Source organism: Larus michahellis, chromosome 2 (genome assembly GCF_964199755.1).
Source record: "Larus michahellis chromosome 2, bLarMic1.1, whole genome shotgun sequence".
Lineage (NCBI taxonomy): Eukaryota > Metazoa > Chordata > Aves > Charadriiformes > Laridae > Larus > Larus michahellis.
In genome coordinates, this window is record NC_133897.1 from 337,152 (window position 1) to 356,342 (window position 19,191).

At 58.0% G+C, this 19,191-nt stretch overlaps 1 protein-coding gene across 3 annotated transcripts in view; it reads right to left on the bottom strand.

The window, feature by feature from the left end:
* The window catches only part of AGAP3 (ArfGAP with GTPase domain, ankyrin repeat and PH domain 3), a 157,641-nt gene that overhangs the window by 53,327 nt on the left and 85,123 nt on the right, over positions 1-19,191 (bottom strand). For 2 of the 3 annotated variants that reach the window (XM_074573734.1, XM_074573733.1), the window contains exons 8-10: positions 14,857-15,012; positions 10,812-10,904; positions 3,288-3,392 (exon numbers count right to left, since the gene is read on the bottom strand). In XM_074573734.1, the coding sequence (XP_074429835.1) occupies positions 3,288-3,392; positions 10,812-10,904; positions 14,857-15,012 (354 nt within the window). Of the gene's footprint in view, positions 1-3,287; positions 3,393-10,811; positions 10,905-11,282; positions 12,336-14,856; positions 15,013-19,191 lie in introns of those variants that run through there. The other variant, XM_074573735.1, reaches the window with a different exon arrangement.

The window sequence follows — 19,191 nt, forward strand, 5'->3', positions numbered from 1 at the left end:
ACTCGATTTCAGGGCTGGACCCAGCCCGCCGGAGCGCGCTCTGTCAGCCCGTGACTGCAAACCCACGGTTTAAGCCTCACTCCCAGTGAGAAAACTTCAAAGAGGGGCTGGATACAGATCAGATCAAGATACGGATCCAGAAACAGGCTGAGTGATAAAACACCCAAAAGCAGACGAATAGCCCCACCAGGAAGCTTCTGGTAGGTGTACCAGAAGCATGACCCAGCCAGAATGACGCAGGGCACAAACACATCTGGGGCAGATACGGCTAGTGGAGGAAGAAGAAGAAGAAAGGCAGGGCTGCTGATGCCTGGCAAACCTACACCCGTCCCAAGAGGGACAGGGAGAGAACACAACAGAGACGCAAGAGAGGTCTAGGCAGGAATTTCCCTGAATCACGCCAAGGAAAAGCCACTGAGAACACAAAAGCAGCACAAAAATGCTCTGGGGCTTGAACATCCTGTACAGGCTCACCCTGAGCAAGGCGGGGGTGAAGATGGGACTTCACATCTTGAGGAAGGAACTTCAGGATGCCCAGCGTCTCCTTGACTGAGGATCCTGCACACTTGTTCTTGCCAGCAGCTCACCCCACAACGTGCCTGCTGGGTGAGAGCTGCTGCCACAAATGGAAATGACGAGGAAGCACGTGCCCTTCCTCAGGAACAAAGGCAGCTCAACCCTAACGTGCTTTGCATGTGCCGTCCTGTGAAAGGACATGGGAACTTGCTTCATGCCACTGGAGACAAACCTGGTGACAAATGTGCTGCAGCATCTACTTGCCCTTCTGCTCCGCTCTGGGGAGACCCCACCTGGAGTACTGTGTCCAGCTCTGAAGCACCCAACTTAAGCACATGGAGCTGCTGGAGCGGGGCCAGAGGAGGCCCCGGAGATGCTGGGAGGGCTGGAGCCCCTCTGCTGTGGGGACAGGCTGGGAGAGCTGGGGGGGTTCAGCCTGGAGAAGAGAAGGCTCCGCGGAGACCTTCCAGCCCCTTCCAGTCCCTCAAGGGGCTCCAGGAAAGCTGGGGAGGGACTCTGGAGCAGGGAGGGGAGCCATGGGACGAGGGGGAAGGGTTTTCCACTGACAGAGGGGAGACTGAGATGAGATGTGAGGCAGAAATTGTTGGCTGTGAGGGGGGTGAGCCCCTGGCCCAGGTTGCCCAGAGAAGCTGTGGCTGCCCCATCCCTGGAGGGGTTCAAGGCCAGGTTGGCCGGGGCTTGGAGCAACCTGGGCTGGTGGGAGGTGTCCCTGTCCAGGGCATGGGTGGCACTGGGTGGGCTTTAAGGTCCTTCCAACCCGAACCAGTCTGTGATTCTATGGTCTACTGGTTGACTCTAGAAGATGAGGAGGAGAGGATATAATAGGACATCCTTGTCGGGACCACCTCTTCCTTCAGACTTCCTTCCTGCATCTGTCCCCTCCAAGCAGGTCATAAACCAGATACCCAGAGGGAAGGCGAAGCAAGGCAGAGGGCCGTTTGCTAATCAGAACAGCACACAGCTCCCCAGAGCCTGTGTCAGCATCGCAGTAAAAAATGGAACACAATGGCAGGTGTCATGGCTCTCTTCCCCAGTGGGAGGGAGGCAATGCCACGGAGGGAGCACGTGGACCCCTCCATCCTCGCAGAAGTCAGAGCTGGGCAGCAAGCAGCTGTGTGTTCTGTGGCCTACGCGTAATTAGTCTTTGCTCTAGGTAAACATACAGGGCAATGCAACACCTATCTTGGGTGCAAAGTTCAAAGCTTTCAGTGAAACCTAGGGGAGGAGAGGCCCATCTTGTACCTTTCTTAGCAACGGGTCGTGGATCACCAGGAGCACCAGGTGGAAGCAAACCAGATTTTTGCTTGGGGCAACGCAGTAATGAAATGAAACGCTGAAGAAGTGCGGTAAGGAAAGCAAGTGACATCAATCTAGATCACCCCCTGAGGAAGAAATGGTGTAAAAAGAAGAGAAACCTAGTGTGTAACAGCATCACCTGAGAGCGGCTAAACAACATCCCGGAAATTACTCTGTCTCTACAGCTGATTGTAATAACGGCCTATTGATGTCTCCGATGGAAATGGGATAAACACACACGCGTGTGTCCCACACGCAGAGCAGGCGGCAGCCATTCCCTCACAGTTTGGTTCTATAAAGACCAAAAAATGGGGTTACAAAGTCAGGGAACTGCAGAACCAGACAGTATGGTACAGGGATCAAAGACTAAAAGAAAAAAACCTGTTCTCAAAGCTCCAACAAATTAAGGGAAGGAAACGCAATGACTGGCTTTCCAGTGTAAGGACAGGAAGGTTAAAGGGCTCAGTGGCTCGGGAGCCGGACGACTGAGCATCGCAAGCCCGTGAGCTAGAGAGGCAGGGTTAGAGATGAGCAGAAAGACTCCAAGGCTCGGGGCACTCCAGCACCCATGTGTCTGAGGAGATCGGGGACAAATGGAGGGCCCGGGAGCAGTCAGGAGGCACAGGAGCTGCGACACCTGGCTTTTCTCCCTTTAGAGTGCTCCAGCCCCCAGAAACCGCCCTATGCCCAAGCTCTACCCCGCGCTCCCCATCCCTCTGTCCTGCTGCAGCACGTCCTCTCCGCAGAGGGTGCTGTGGCCTCGGTGTCACAGGTGTGTCTGTCCGTGGCTCACTGTCTCAGCAGCAAACTGTGCTCAAGAGGGAATGGGGAAGAAGTCATTAGCCCCACAGTGGGGAGGCGACAGAGATGGATGGGGAGGCAGCTGCGCGCCTGAGCCAAGCAGTGAAGAGGATCAGAGATGCATCGAGTGACAGCTCAGCTCGGCAGGCTCTGCACAGGCACCTCATCTCCATTACCCAATACCTAGCAGCCAGGAAAATTATTCCACACCCAAATGGCACCATCAGCCGTGGCTGCAAGGAGTTCTCCGCCTGCTCCTCACCCCAGATGCAGGGAGGCAGCAACCCCTGCTTTAATGGACGGAGCAAGGGACACAGAAAAAAGAAAGATGCATTTGCTTAGCATAATTCTGTGCAGAGCGTGCTCCTATCAGTTTTTTCCACCCAGCCTGGCACTGCAGAGACAGCCTTCACGAGAGGGAAGAGGTTTTCTCCAGACTCTGGTAAAAACCAGCTCTGAATCCACCTGCCCTGTCGAGGGTTGGTGCTGAACCTCCTGCGCAGGGCAGAGACCGGGGCTTTCATCCGCTGCCAAACCCTTCCCAGGCAACTCTCTGCGACTGTGGCACCCGCGAGAGGACCTGCAGCCACAGCATGGAGGAGGACACCACTCCGTCCCACCTGCTCCTCTGCCCAACCCAGCGCAGTACTTACGTGCAGGCTGGGATGGTAGGTGAGGACTCCGTTGTCACACAGCGTCACGTACTTCTTCTTCCACTCTTTGTTGAGAGACTTGCCACTGCGTTTGAGGAGAATGCCCTAAAAAAGAAGTGCCAAGAGACTCAGACCTTGCTTGGCCCAGGCACCTCCCGCTCGGCTACAGCATTGCCTCTTGTAGGAGACTGGTCTTTGAAGGGACACAAAGATCAGGACTCAAGAAATCATCCTCTAGGTTAGTCTTCCCAACAGCATTTTCCCTGGGACTGGCAGGAAAAGGGCTGCACCCCTTTTCCTCACCACCCCCAGCCTGTCTCCACAGACAGCCCACCCCCCTGTTGTCAGAGACGAGGGTCTCCGCATGCCAGTACTGATGCCCGGATCCCCTGAGGGACCTGTCACATACTCTGCAGTCCCAAATCACTCCCTCTGGGCAACCCTTCTTGAGCTGCAGGACGGTGCCAACACAAGGCAGAAGCCAACCTCACCAGCAACCACACTGCTTGCTCTGTTACCACAGTGCTCCCAGACCTTCTTCCATCACCTAAAGCACAGCCAGAGGGACGGTCAAGGCAAGGACAATTTGGGACAGGCAGGGGCCAATCAATGGAAGAGCACTCCACAATACAGGTCTCACAAGGAATGCATGTTCTCTGGACTGCTTGCCATTCTTTCTTAGAGATGCCAAACAAATGGAGCTGGGACACATTCCAGGAGGTAGAGCAGGTCCTGGGCAGTTGAGGGGTCAGTTCACCCCCTTTTCCCACCAGGATTTTACAGGAGACGCGTCCCGTGGTCTTTGGGCACAGCACACTCCTAGGGCCTGAAAACGACGGCGCTGACATGCCCTGAGGTGGCTCTTCCCACCAGCCTGACCCAGAACTAAATTCCACTGATCTCAGCCAATGCTCAGAGCTTGGACCCTCCAAACCCGCCCCGTTCCGCCTCCCCAGGAAATCTGCTGCCAGCAGCAGCTCATCCCGCACCAGGTAAGGCCAGAGGCGGAGAGGGAGGAGGCAGCCAGGGCGCGAAGCCGGGTGCAAGGGCTCTGGAGCGGGGACAGGGGAGAGAACATCAAGTATTCTGCCAGCAGGGAGGAAAAGACAGCGCAGGGGGACAAAAGTACGAATGAATAACAGAGCCTGGGAAAAAGCTGGATCTACCAACTGTCGGGCCCGGACCCTCCGAGAGCCCCGTCTGGACAGACATCCAGACGCGCTGTTCCTAACGTGGCAAAAATCTGGGCCCCAGGCCAGCACCTCCTCAAAAACCTGGACAGAAAGTCTCTGTCCTGCCAGCCTCGGCATATTTGGGGGCCCCGTCCCACTGCCTAGAGACTGCGGCTGCTGCGCCCGCACGATGGAGGAACACAACAAAAAGTTGTAGGGCTTGGCACATGCTGGGGTAACAACGCTGCCAGACACCACCATGAAATCGGCAATAAATGATGCAGAAAAGGCAGCAGTGCTCCACGGCCGCTTATGTGCAGTACTTGGGAAGCAAACAGTGTGAAAAGGAAACGCCTCCTGCTCGTGCAAGGGAGAGAAAGTTAAAACAGAGCGGCAAAACCTGAGCCGCGTTGGTGGCAGGATCCGATCCCTCGCCGTCAAGAGCTCTGAGAGAATTAGCTGCAGATCCCACTCAGCAGCGGTTAAAAGGTTAAAAGCCGCTTTTAGCATGCCTTGGAACATGGCAGCGGCCGGGAAGCTCATGCTTTGCCAGGATCTGCAAGGGGAAAAGCAACGACCCTTGTAATTACGGCCACTTAGCCGGAGACTGGGCAAAACTGTGGAAAAGCCACGGCAAGGAGTGATCAGCAGAGAGGACGGCAGCATAACTAAGGCCACCCAATGCAGAAACAGGCCATCAGAGAAGTTTGATCCGACTTTTGGTAAGATGGCAATACCTGACAGTGGTAACTGTGACAATGGCAATACCTGACAGCGGTGACAGTGGCTGACACAGCGATTTTAGTTTTCTGTCAGGATTTTAACTGAGCGGCACACACCATTAAAAACCAACTGTACAAAATCCATAAAGCCACCAATGTACGGAGCAAAAACTGGTCAAGTGAAAGGTCTCAAAACATCATCATAAATGAGAACAAGTGTAACCATAAACGTCAAATCCACGTCCAACAGAAGTATTTGTAGAGAGCTCCAGCCGATCTGCATTTGATTCACACTATTTAATCAATGTCTTCCCCAAACGAGCTCGAAGCAAACACAAACCCACAAAAAACTGGAGGGCAACATGGAAACGTGAACCACCGCAGTGAGCGGTCGTTACCGCGCTCCCCCCACCAGAGACCGTCCCCGCAGGTGTCCTGCACCTCCTGGGTGAAATGGCAGCGTGGACTTGCGCGGTGGCAGCCACCACTCGGGGCGGTCCCAGCCCTCTGCAGCAGCCTCGAGCGTTGTCTCTGCCTGCGGTTACACCTCCACACCCTCTTCTCTCCTCGGGACTCGCAGACCCAAATCTGTTGCTCCCACATTGCAGAACCTGCTTCTGAGAGCATCAACCCGCTCGCCCCAGGGAGTCTCTGGCTGTCCCAGCGCTCCTGGGGAACACTGTCCTGACCGGGACACGGCAGCCCACCGAGGCGAGGCAGCTCCTGCCGCCTGGCAAGCCATCCTCTCGCAGGCAGCGAGCGGCACCTGCGTCTGCTCAACGCCAGGACATGGCGGGCTCTGCTCTGGTTCCGACCTACACAAAACCACCCTCTCCAGCAGCACCGCGGGGCCACGCGCTTCCCACACCACGTGTGAGAACGGTTGTTCCTCCTCACGTACAAAGACAGTTTAACATTACACCAGCTCACCTAGATAAATGGTGGATTCTCTGTATTTGAGAACATTTGTTTGATATTTTTCAAACAAATCTGCTCCAGACCAGGCTGAAGTTATAAATCTGACTTATTCACTGGGTGAAATCCTCTGGTTTCTGGGCATAATGATCACTCCTGGCCATAAACCTGGCTCAGCTACAGTCTGACCTGCCAATACGTACTGCAAACCAACAACTCCACTGCCTCTCCTTCCCTTCATGTGTCTTCCACTTGATACATACACCCTGGTGCTGCTAAAATACCTCCTCCAACACTTCCAGGCTGCTGCACCTTCTACCAAGCCCCCAAAAATGTGCTGTCTGCAGAGAAGAGTTCAGCTGCAGTTAGTTCAGCTACAAATCTGGAACTTGGCAAATTGAAACACAAGCAAAACCAGACCTGGAAACAGAGAATCGAGCACTGGCATCCCATTTTTTCAAGCCAGAAGGCACGAGAGTCCAAAACTGGGAGGAATTACAGAATCTAAGCAAACATCTAATAAAATGAGGGTGAGGGGAAGGGGCCCTTAAGGCCAAACATTTGCAAGAAACCGCTGAATGAGGGATCGAGCTCAGCTAGACTTGCTGTTCGCTGCTGTATTGGAGATTAAGAGGCAGGGGACAGAAGCCGAGAGGATTCCAGGTTTTAACTGAACGCATCAAGGTCACAACTCCGTAGCCCAACTTCTTCTCTCCTGAGGGCAGAATGTGGCGGTTTGGCCCGGCAGCACCCAGAGAACTGCTTTTCCCAGAGGAAATCCCCCCCAGCAGCTCAGCCAGAGCTGGGAACCGGCAGTTAAGGAGGAGAAAGTCAGGCGAAAACGCCGGAGAACGGGCCGGAGGCGGGTGCATCCCCGCAGCTGGACTCATCCCTGCACGCACGTCCTGGGCCCGCTCCTGCGCGTGTTCTCTCCTGCCCCGGCTCCTCGGCTCTGCCGAGACCCCTGCAGCGGCGCTGACGCACCTCAAGCTCCCTCTGCTTCTCCTGGAAAGATTTATAAGAAATAACTCTTCCACAAGTTTCTCCCTGAGGGTGGAAGTCCTGCAGGAGGGAAAGAAGGTGCCAGAGGCGAAAGGCAAGAGAGCCCAACTCTCTTCCTCTCCCCACTTTTCCTTTCTTTCCCGGCATTTTGTCGGCCAGCGCGAGCGTGTCTGTGCTGTGTTTGGATTGTGGTGGTGCACAGTAAAAGCAGCAGCAGCAATATGCAGCGTAATGAAGCAGGGAGCAGCGATGGCCCCCAAAGGACTCGTTTACTCCACAAATCTCCCTTCCACTCACTTTTTGCTAAGAATTTTAACACCAAACTTAATTGTAAAGTCGCGTATTGATTGGAAAATGCAAATGGCAATTTAAATGTAATCTAAGCTCCCAGCATGATCCCAGCTCCCAAGGAGGAGGAGTCACCCGCCTTGGGCCCTACTGGCGTGCATGGCCCAAACCGAGCTGGGCCAGGGACCTGGGGACCCCTGGGCTGCCTCCGCCTTCAGTACCGCCTTCCCAGAAAGAATCTGGTACATGTGCAATTAGGAGTTCATCCCTAGTAACGAACAGCTGGGAAGCTTAGTCTCCCGGCCTAATTAACCCACTTCTCAGAGACAAGCGTCCAGCTATGAAGACACTCTTCCAACCTTGCAAGACCATCCAAACCTACGTATCACCAGAAGGGCACTGCAGCTAAGGCCCCCCGAGTCCCCAGTGCCGAGCAGCCCCAGCAGAGGCACTGGAGGGAGGGGAGGTGCCCTCCGAGGTGTAGAGGGGCCCCAACGTCCGTGGTCTCACCTGTACCACTGGGCATTTCCACCCCTCCCAGGTGTGTGTGGGGCGCAAGGGAGACAGAGCAGGTCACCCAGAGGTGGTGTTCTCAACTGCGCTGGAGAAGGTGGTGACAAGTGACAGGCAGCCACCACACCTCCGCGGCGGCACACATCCCTTCTCAGCCAAGTGAAGTCCCCACCCGACGCTTCTCCTTTCTGCAACACCCAGCCCAGACTTGGTGGTCAGCCTTCCCCGACACCAGACTTGGCTCTGGGCAGAAACCCAACACGCCAAGCGCCAAACAGGGCTGCCAGCAGTCCCCCGCGCCAGTCCTCTTCCCGCAGCGCCCAGGAGAGACCGTGCACCGGCCACAGTCACCACGGGTATCACGGACGGACTCTGCAGGGTGCCTGCAGAGCCGCCCCACATCGCCCACCAACTTCAACTACCTTCAGGTAATTTAAGCATGCACCAGCCTTGCTCTTCAAGCAGAGGAACCAAACTGCTCCCAGGGTTATGTACCGGTGGCTGCAGCACCCCGAACACAGCGTTTGCTGCCACCAGCCCAGCAGGGCACATGCTGAGGGAACCAAAGGAGTCTGAACCTGGCCAAGCACCTGGGCAGAAGACCCTGCATGTCCTGACACTCCACAGTGCCAAACTGACTGGCTTCTCTGCTCTTTTATGGCTGGGCAGGAACACCAGACCATGTAAGAGTAAAACTGGCTAACAGCCCTGCTCTCTCGCTGCCCTTCAATGAGATCTCCACGATCTTCCAGAAAGGGCAGGTCCATATCAGAGAGCGGCGAAATCATCACCTATCCCAAATCCTTGTGATACGGAGTTACAGCTCCTGAGAGTCTTTGCTCTTTTTCACATGGTGGTACCGAGTCATCGCTCCTCCTGGAGGGACGACCCGGCAAAGGGACAGTGGGGAACTGCAGCACGCTGACGTTATGCTGCATCTATCATGCTGCATGTTTACACCAACGCCATCCCCCAGAACTTGCACGTGGATATCGGCCTGTTTCCTCCTCTAGGAACAAAGCTCTGTGCCTTCTGAAGATGCTGTAGCACAACTGTTTAATTCAAGCAGCAGGAGGGCAGCAACTGCAGCGTGGCACGGTATCTCAGGAGACGGGTCACAGCGGTGCTCTGTGGCCTGAGCCTTGCCCCAGGGCCAGCAGCTCCAGCGTGGCACGGCTCAGAGCCCAGGGAGGCAGAACCGTTTGCATAAACTTGTGCCCACCCTTCTGACACAACACCGCTTCCCCTGGTGTCGGTACATGTTCCTGGAAAAAGGCTGCCAGGATCTCCTCTGCGGAATCACCCCCTGCATCTCTGGCCTCGGGAGGTGCCGGTCCCGCGCCCGGGCAGGGACCCACGTCCCGCAGGGTGACGGTTTGCCCCCGGCTCTCCTGACGAGCTGCTGCTGCGCAAACTGGTCACTTCACTTAGGTCCTGAGCCGGGCAAGTAGTTTGGCACCTACTTCTCGAGAAGCATAGGAGTGACGTGCAAGCTTTGTTGTGCAGACCTAGACCTTCGTCCGTCTCAGCTCCCTACCTGTTCAGCACGGCAACAGCAGTGCTCTGCCTGCAGCAAGGAGTGACTTGGTAATTACACCAAAACGCTGCAACCTCCAGCAGACTGGGCAAGGCCAGCCCTGGTTGGCAATGCAGAGAGACACAGGAGCAGGTAAAGCAAGCAGCTCGCCCTGCAGAGTGAAGGGAAATCCTGGAAAAAGCAACCCAAAGGTTCAGAAACCAAAGGCCATGGAAATGCTCCCAGGACCAGCGCTCCTGCAGTCAGCAGCAGGGCTCTGGGCAGCCAAGTCAGGTCCAGCTCAGGGCTCCCTTGCTCTGGCTCAGCCTCCCCTTCCTCACCGCAGAACCGCCGCTGCTCCCCCGGCCACGCTGGGCCGGCACACGGTCAGAGCGTGCGGTGCTGCCACCGCAACCCCCTGCCCGCCGTGCCCACGGGCAGCCAAAGGGCAGCGCACGGAGCGCGAGGCAGGGCTCGGGCTGCGCACCACCACCGATGCCAGCTGTCCACCGTCCCCAGCACATGGCAGCAGCCAGCTCCCACGGGAAATGAGGAGCGTGGACAGAGGGACAAGCACCCCGGCAGCAGAAGCGGTGGAAGAAACGGCTAAAGGAGCCTTGATCCCTGCCCCACCCAGGAGACTGAAAAAAGGACCTGTGCCGAGGAGAGAGAAGGAGCCCGACGTGGCACACAGCTGATGCGCCCCTTCTTGCTGGGGCTGTGCCAACCCCTGGCACTCTGGAAGCCGAGCTGCCCCATGAGAGACCCCACAGCCCCCGCCCGGCGTTGCTTACCCCGGCACTGCTCCCCTCTGGCCCTGGAGCCCACCCTTGGCACGCTGCCCTCCCAAACGCAGCCCTCCTCCAGCGCCGCTCCGCTGTGCTCCCCATGGCACGGACGGCAGCCCTGGGCAGGCCCGTCACCGTATTCCTACGTGGACTGGAAAAGGCAGGGAGCTTTGGGAGCTCCGGCAGCAGGCAGGGTCTCTCTCTTTTGAGCCACCACCCCATTCCTCAGTCAGCCTGGCCTCACCGAGTCCTTCCTGGGGATCTCTCTCCCCACTGAGAGGAGAGCTGGGCTGCAGCGGGGGGATGCAGCGGGGGGCCGGGAGCGGGCGCGGGGCGCGGATGCCCTCTGCTGGAACCGCTCTGCCGCCAGAGAAGCCCCCGCTCCGCGCCCAGCGCCTGGCACAGGGTCCAGGCCGGCACTCCTGCCATTGCACTCCCCAGGCACAGGCAGCCGTGCAGCACCCCCAGGGGCCTGCTCGGCCGGGACGAGGGCACCTGGCCCCTCCGCGCTCTCCCGAGCGAAGGCACCCCAGTCCACACCGTAAAGCCTTGCGGCACCTCCCCGGGGAGCCTGCTCTCGCATGGGGGTGAAGGGAGAAGGATCGAACCTGCTTCATGGGAATGGCCCGCCCGCTGCCGATACTGTCCGCTTTACACTCCGGCACCTTCTTCTCCCGCTCCGGGTCTGCGCCCTTTCGAGACTGGAAGAGAAGAGACACAGGTCCGTTAGAGACGGGGCAGAGGAGACGGAAACGCACAGCCCCACCATCCCCAGCGGGCTGCCAGACCAGACCAGACCACGCTCCCCCGGGCCGGGTCTCCCAGCGCATGGAGCAGCCAGCATCTCGCCCGTCCCCTCTAGGGACACTCCAGCCCCAGCCTCCCCACCGCCTGTCCCCTGGCAAGCTGTCCTCTCCCCCCACAACTGCGAGCAGAGCTGACCTGGCAGAACGGGGCTACCTCTGACCCACCTCCCGCGGGGGCACACAGGACATGGCGACAGACAGAAATGGCATGGGATGCGGGTGGAGCATGGATGGAAGCAGGAGAGGCTAAGGCAGTGAAGGAACTCACACCTCTACTAATCCAACAGATTTATTCTGGTAACACACTTGCACCATACAAAGTAGCACAGGTCACCGGGCAGAGATACCAGCCCCTTACAAAAGAGCATGGACAATAAATATCTATCACACGTCTAGAGAGTTGAGAGCAAAACCCGCCAGCCCCTGAGGGCAGCCGCGGTGAGAGCAAACTCCAATAAATACAATATGAAATATACAGTCTGTTGAGCAGAACTCATTCAAAGTGCTTAGGACAGAGGAAAATATCAAGTCATACACGGCATGGAGCACAATCAATACATTCAGAATCACAACAATGGCAGAAGGGCAGCGGCAGCGTCTCTCTGGAGCGTCCTACACACCCCCTCAGTCCGGGAGCGCCCCATGTGCTTTGGATCAGAAAGGGACACGAGCCCCACGCGCCTGGGACACCGATTCACTTGCTTTTGGGCCCAGAACAAAACAAAGAGATTGAAAGAGAAGAAAACTAAAGAGACATAGATGGCTGCTGTGCTGCGAGGAGGAAGAGGAGGAGGAGCAGGAGTCCATGCAGGCTGCAGGAGGTGCAGTAGGGAGGAAGGAGCTGGGTGCTAGCGGCAGGCGCTAACAGCAGCTCCCGCAGGCAGCAGCAAAGCGTCTTTTGGCCCATCCAGCTCCACTCGCTGCTGTCGCCCGGTCCCGGCGGGTCTGCAGGTCTTCCCATCCCATGAGGGTCGTCCGCCTGGCATCCCCGAGCATGGAAAGTGCCTAGACAGCATCCAGCAGGCCCAGAAATGTCCCAGCTTAAAGTGCAGGCGCAGGCCGTCTCAGCGCTTCCTAGACTTTACATTGGGGGGATTTAAAAGGCTCCTGCGTGTCTCCGAGGGGGGGACCCATGCTGGCTGGAGGGCGGGCGAGCCTCTAATCTTAGATCAATCCCAGTGCCCATCCCTTATCCGGCCCTGGAGAGGCAATGAAAAGTGAGAGAATTTGTACAGAGGTGCCGTGTGTAACCACCTGGATCTTCTAATTTGGAAGGAGTTGGAAAGGCCTTTTTGTTGATGAAAAGTTGGAAACAGTGGCACATATCTGCAAATATCGAAAGAATAAAGAGTTTGGCAAGTTATACTCAGAACACGGACACAAGTCTGTCAGCGATGGGTGCCAGGCAGGCAGACAGCCGGGCGCGGGCGCCGGCGGCAGCAGCTCTCGGGGCTCGGGCTCCAGCTAGCGGGGACGGGGCAGAGTCTGTCTCCACCTGGTGGTCTCCGGCACGCGGACCCCCGCCTCTGCGGCGGCGGGGCCCGATCCGGCGTGGGGAGCAGGAGGGGAGCGAGAGCCGGGGGGGGAGGAGGAGGAGGAGGAAGAGGAGAGGAGAAGGAGGACAGGAGGAGGAGGAGGACTGGGCGCGGAGGACCAGGCACAGCTCGGGACTGAGGCTGCAGCCGCTCCCGGAGCCGAGCGGAGCAGGGCCCTGCCCGGACCTCGGAGAGACCCGTGCCCACCTGGGGGACCCCGCGGGGACGGGGGCTGCTGGCTACGCCTACGCTGCCTGCCCGGGAAACGCTAGCGGCAGAAAACCAGCCTTCCCTTCCCCTCCCTGCTCTCCCTGGCCCTGTCCCACTGCGGGAGGAGGTGTCGGGAGCTGCTGCTGCTGCCACGACCAAATGGGGTGAAGACTTCAACGTGAGCCATGTATGTGCACCGGCACAAGAGCAAGCGAGTGAGCGTGAGCCCCAGCACCACGGCGAGTGAGCGCGAGCCTGGACGAGCACAGGTGAGCCCCACAGCGAGAGTGAGCAAGCTTGAGCCCAGAATGAGCGAGCAAGTGAGAGCCCTAGACGGATGATGACGTCCACAGCGAATAAGCGTAAGCCCCACAGCAAGCCGCCCTCCTCCTCCCGCCACGAGCATGTGCCCACACCAGGTGAGCTGAGCATGGGGCTCCAGGAGGAGTGAGAGAGCATGAACATGAGCTGACGGCGAGTCCAGACCCCGTCGGCGCGCGGGCGAGCAGAGGATGGGTGGCAGTGCATGAGCGCCCGCGTGCACTGGTGCACAGCAGCAAGCATGAACAAGAGAAACGGCGGAGAGGGAGGAGAAGCATCCATCAGCACTGAAGTGCAACAGTAAGCATGACCATCGACAACAGGAGACCTACAGGGTGTCTTTGGGGAGGCGTGAGCACACAGAGGCAGGGGGTACTACGGAGACAACCATGCGCCAGGAGCAGTGGATCCGCTGCCGAGGGCGGCGGTGGGGGACAGCCAACCTGCTGGGCAGCGCAGGGAGCAGGGGCGAGCAGGTGCGCTGGGGACGGGATGGGACCACGTGCATAGAGAACTGGGAGATGTGCGAGATGCAAACGGCGGGGAGCGCACAGAGCATTCAGGACGTCAGAGCTGATGCTTCCAGGATGTCAGAAGCTGGGGGAGATGGGTACGCTCCCAGCACGAGGAGTCGGGGGGATCTGGGATGTCAACAATGCAGTGAGAGGGATGGGGCAGGGACACTGTGGATTTACGTGGTCTGGGTCGAGAGCAATGGCGGCTGCTCACACAGGGTAACACGGTGCAACACATACAAGGACTTTGTGGTGGCCGGTTCCACAGACAGCAGACAGGGGTGTACTGAGCAATGGCGGCTGGAAAGCACATTTAGATGGGGAGGAGGAGAGAGGCCTGAGCCCAGCACATTTACAGGGGCACCAGGGGGAGAGGAGCACGTTTACATGGGGACAGAGGCTACCTACGCTAGACGTGGGGACTGGGAGTGTGTGCACTAACAGCGAGGGGACACTGACGGGCTGCGCCGCCATCGAGGGCAGGCGTGTGGGCAGGGCTGTGCGCACACTGCGTGGACGGCTGTGTGCATGGTGCAAGAGCATGCCGGGAGGCAGGCTGCAGTCCAGCCCGCACAGAAAACAGCTGAGACGTGCCCTGCACCACCTGGGGCCCACGGCTTTGTCGGCTCCCTAACGCCCCCCTCCTTTCAGGCCCCACAGCAGGGCCAGCCGCGCTGCTCAAGTCACGCAGATGCGGGGTTTGGGTGCTGGAGCGAGCTGGGGCCGGTGCCACGTGCCGGGTTTGGCACGGCACAGTTGGCATGGCACAGCTGGCACCAAAGAGGAGGCGCAGGCGCCGGGGGCTTCGTGCCACGCTCAGGGAACAGGGCCCCAGGAGAAGAACAGCAGAGGTCACTGGTGCTGTGCAGGCACAACGTGCAGCTCTTCCCAGTGAAGACCAGGGAGAGCTCACGCACGCACACGCGCACACACACACATGAGCGTACCCCATGCACACTCCTGGGTGTGCAAGGAATAGCTTGCTCCCAGGCTCTCCCCCACGCACACACACCCCCCCAGAAGCAGCTCCCAGCACCACGGTCCCCACACCCACAGAAGGCTCCCTCCCTCCCCGCTGCACACACACTCCTGCGGGAGACCCCACGCACCCACTCTGCGTCCCCCGCTCCCGTCCCTTGCTGGCAGCGCAGCAAGGCTCCCTAGAGTCTGTGGGGCGAGACTGCTGCAGAGCTGCTCCCTTCCCCTCGCCTCGCCCGACCCTCAGAAAACCCACCCCAACGCTCCTCCGAGCCCGGCGTCGCTTACCGTGAAAATGTTGGAGCGCCGCTTCGACTGCTTGCGGATGGGGGTGGGTGTGTTGGAGGCAGCAATGGTCTCAATCCGCAGCTCCCGCTGGCTGATGCTGGGTGTGGAGGGAACAGAGGAGGAGTAGTCACTGAAGGCTCCTCCACCGTTGGTGGCCTAGGGCAGAACAAGACAGGACAGTCAGACAGAGACAGGCAGCCGCCCGGGAAACGACTGTGGAACCGCCTTCCACCTACGCAGCCGTGTGCAGCGGAGGCGAGGCAGCGCAGGTGGGACTGGGACAGGAGAGACATCCTACGCCATACACCGCTCCTGCCCAACGGGGCATCTCGGGAAAGCCACTTCCCTTCTTTCTGCTCTGTTTTTTGCCACTGGTAAAATGTTAAAGTTCTGAAATCAACAGTGAGGAGCAGTGAATGCACAGAGAGACCTGACCGCTGTCACCCCGGGAAGCCCCTCCAGCCTGGAGCAGGCATGGAGGCAGCAATGAGCCGTGTGGCCCTGAGCTGCAGCAGTTGGTCCTTCTCAGAGGGGCACGGCTGGGGACACTTCAGCGTGCTCCCTCCCCAAAACACAGGACCGGAGCAGCTATCCCTCGGACAGTCTGCTGGCGAGAACCCTCCTCTCTGCAGAGGCCGTCGGACGTGAAGCTGTGAGGCCCAGAGCCTGCCCGGCTCAGAGTCCCACTTTGTCCCTTCCCTGTCTCATGATGTGTCCCTGTGACGCCAGCCCTCGCCTTTCCGGTGTCCCGAAGCACGGGGTGCCACAAGCCAAGCTCACCCTCTACGTAAAACCCATCTCTGCCACTGGTTTTGAGGTTTATCCAAGCAGAGCCCAAAGGTGGCACCCATCTCTTGTGCCTGTGGACCACCATGGCCTCAGCTGCAGTGACCCATGTCTGGCAACATGTGGGACAACACGTTGTGTCTTCACTAACAACTCACTGGACTCCAGGGAGAGGGGAAGACCTAATCGTGCAGTCTGCGCAACCATCTCAGCCATGCACTGCTCCCACACAAGTAGCTGCTCACTCCCATTCCGCTCACGCAAGCTCTGCGGGCAACGACCTGGAAATGAGCTTACAAGAGGTCACAAGGAGCAACACCTGCACAAAAGCATTTCAGATCGGAAGCCCAGGGCGTCTTACTACGACAAGGCACGTGGCAGCCTGAGCTCTCTTTGGCAGTTCTGCTGATCTTTGAACAGCACTTCAGTAATACGCTGAAGAAGCTGCCCCTAGAAGGGCAGGAGAGCTCCGGCACTCCTTGCGGGAGCAGTCCGACTCCTCCAGTTCCCATGCCCACCGAGCAGCAGCATCGATGGCGCTGCGACGCCCTCCACTCCCACCCCCTGCCTAGAGCAGAAGGTGCAAGCACGTGCGGGACGAGGATCTGCCAGAGGTGCCCATCAGAAAACACCCACGTGCAGACGCTGTGCCCAGCGGGATCTGAGCCTTGTTCTGGGACAAGCACTGAAGAAACGTTAGCAGTGTGAAAGAGGCCGTGCGGGCAGAGCAGCAGCCGCAGCCCACAGCCCACTCTCCTAGAAAGGATGCAACTCCACTCAAGCTATGGACCGTCTCGTCTTTGATGAGAGAAATGGGAGAAGATGCTCAAAAGAGAACTTCTCTTAAGAGGGGAAAGAGCCGTCCAAGAATCAGCCCAGCTTCTTCCCCTCTGAGGCAGAGAAGGGACCCCAGCTAGGTGTGCTACAGGGAAATCCCGTTCCAGAAGGACTCTGAGACGCACCTTCTTCACAGCCGCTTTCGGGGAGGTGACAGCTGCTTCTGGGAAGCCACAGTGCCCCCACTTGCCAGGGGTACCCCAGCTCCGGAGCAGCTCCACGGCACAGTATCTGCTGCCTGAAGTGAGAGCCGAACACTCCTCCACAGCAGGGAGGTGAAGCCCGTGGGGAGAGACCCCGCTCTGGCAAAACATCCTTGAAGGCCACCACCTCCAGGTGGGTCTGGAGGACCCTAACGCCAGGCTGGAGACAGGGCAGCACCAAGCGACAGATTCTCTGCAGCCTGTCCAGCTCTCCGACCGCTCAGCGGGGAAAGGGAGCCCAGCACCGAAAGGGACTGATGGGGCTGAGCTCCTCCCTGGCCACACGCATGGCTCAACGCGAGGAGCCAGCGGCCACGCGGTTGCTCTGCGGCATTCAGGGAAGCCTTGCTGTGAGCAGGGGCCTCCCCGCCAGCACGGGGCTCGGACTGTCCCATGCCTGTCCCGAGACAAGAGTTTCTGGCACCCTGAAATGCAGAATGAGAAGGAACCTGGTCTGCTGGTACCTCTCTGCACGTACAAAAGGCCAGGAACTCCATCCGAAGAAGGGAACGTCGCCAGGGAGCTTCTCTGGAGGCTGTCCAGCTAACGAACCCTGCCCAGAACAAGGGAGTTCTGCTGTCATGTCCCAGGGGAGGGGACACCACCAGGGACGTGCAGAAGCAAAATAATGTGTCACCCTGACAGTGGCTTCTGCTCCATTAACAGAGACAGCACCTGCAAACCGTGGATTCAGCACTGCGTGAAGAAGTGTTCTGCAGATGCTGTGAGGAAGGCGCAGATGCAGAAAGCAAGGGCCACCAAGTCAAAGAGAACTTGCTGAGACAGCTCAAGTTTAGGATCAGGCATAACGATGCCTGTACCATCAGTGCTTAATTGGTACATAATGTGTGAACCATGTCAAAAACAGAAAAAGATTCGAAGTGTGAGGGAAGAGACAGCTGATGCTGCAACACAGAGAACCTGCTACCCAGGCGGGTGCGCCGGGCAAGGCTGCCAGAGTCCAGAAACCACGCTGAGGGAGTCTCCCGGCCAGGCTCTGGGCACCTCAGCAACCTCGTCAGCACGTTTATGACGTAACGACCGAGGGAAGGATTCCGTTCGGAAGAGGCTGCAGAGTTTGAGCTCCTGCCGTAGCAGCTAGGACAAACCCTACGGATGTTAGGTGTTGGATGAGAAAGCTACTAGGAGGAAATCTTGCTAAACTGTAGTTTATATTTTCACATGTTCCCTGTAACCTCGTTTCTAATTTTTGCTGGGCCAGAATAATTTTCCTCAGCCGTAAGTTTGCCTAGTGTTGGAGACCAGTCAAGGCTTTCTTGAGCGACACAGGACACAAGCATTTGAGCCTGTTGGTGTCCCACAGACACCCAAACCTCAGGAACGATACTGGGGATGTCTCACACTAAGCTAGAAAGGCCACTGTGAGGGCTGGTCCCATGCCGTGAAGTTGGGGGCAGAGGAGAAATGCCCCCCGAGGCAGAGAACAGCGCAGCCTCTGGCTACGCAGGCAACCCCGAGCCACCGCACCGCTCAGCTGAAGCAGACTGCTCCGAGACCCAGCAGGGATCAGGGGCCCAGGACAAATCGCAGGGATGTGGGAGAACCCTGACAGGTCTGGGCAAATACCTCATTTTTCCTCCTGGCAGCTCCTTTGCTGAACAACCTGAACAACCACCTGTGGTCGCTACTGAAATCTAAGAACACCGCAGCAGCTGAAACTTAGTTAAAAATCCTTCCCATTAGCGTGTAATAGGTGGATATTGTGAACTTCAAAGAATATCGATAGTGCCATAGGGTGCCTGGGCAGGGAAGAGCTCAGCTGAAGTTAAGATGTAGTAACTCTTGGCATAAAAACGCATGAGGCAGAACAAGGAGTGAAATCTGGGAAGGGCTCTGAACAGAGGAGTGCGAACAAACAGCAGCCACCGACCCAGAGCCTGCAGAGGAGCAGGGAAGAAGCCAGAGGAGAGCACAGACCATGAAAGGGACGGCATGGCAAGCTGAGCGGGCTTCGGGATGCGGGCTTCCAAGAGGAAACGAAACCGAAATTTTAACCTGAAAGAGGGGAGATCTACACTAGATATAATTTATGCTGAGGGTGGTGAGCCCCTGGCCCGGGTTGCCCAGAGAAGCTGTGGCTGCCCCATCCCTGGAGGGGTTCAAGGCCAGGTTGGACGGGGCTTGGAGCAACCTGGGCTGGTGGGAGGTGTCCCTGCCCAGGGCAGGGGGTGGCACTGGGGGGGCTTTAAGGTCCCTTCCCACCCAAACCATCCTGTGATTTTATGATTCTATGAAATGCAAATGCCTGTTGCTGCAGCTGCCAAGACACGGGCACTGACTGAGCTCTGCTGAAACGTGCTGCGACAGGCAGGGAAGCGCTTGCTGCCGAGCACAGCTGAGCCGCAGTTTGTGCTTCATTTCACTTGCAAACTTTGAGTTCCAGTCCTTTCATCTGCTCTCTTAGTGAAGTCCTGGTAAACGCACTTCCCAGTGTCACCAAAGAGCCAGTGCAGGACCACAGACCAAAGGATCAGAGTGAAGCCGCGAC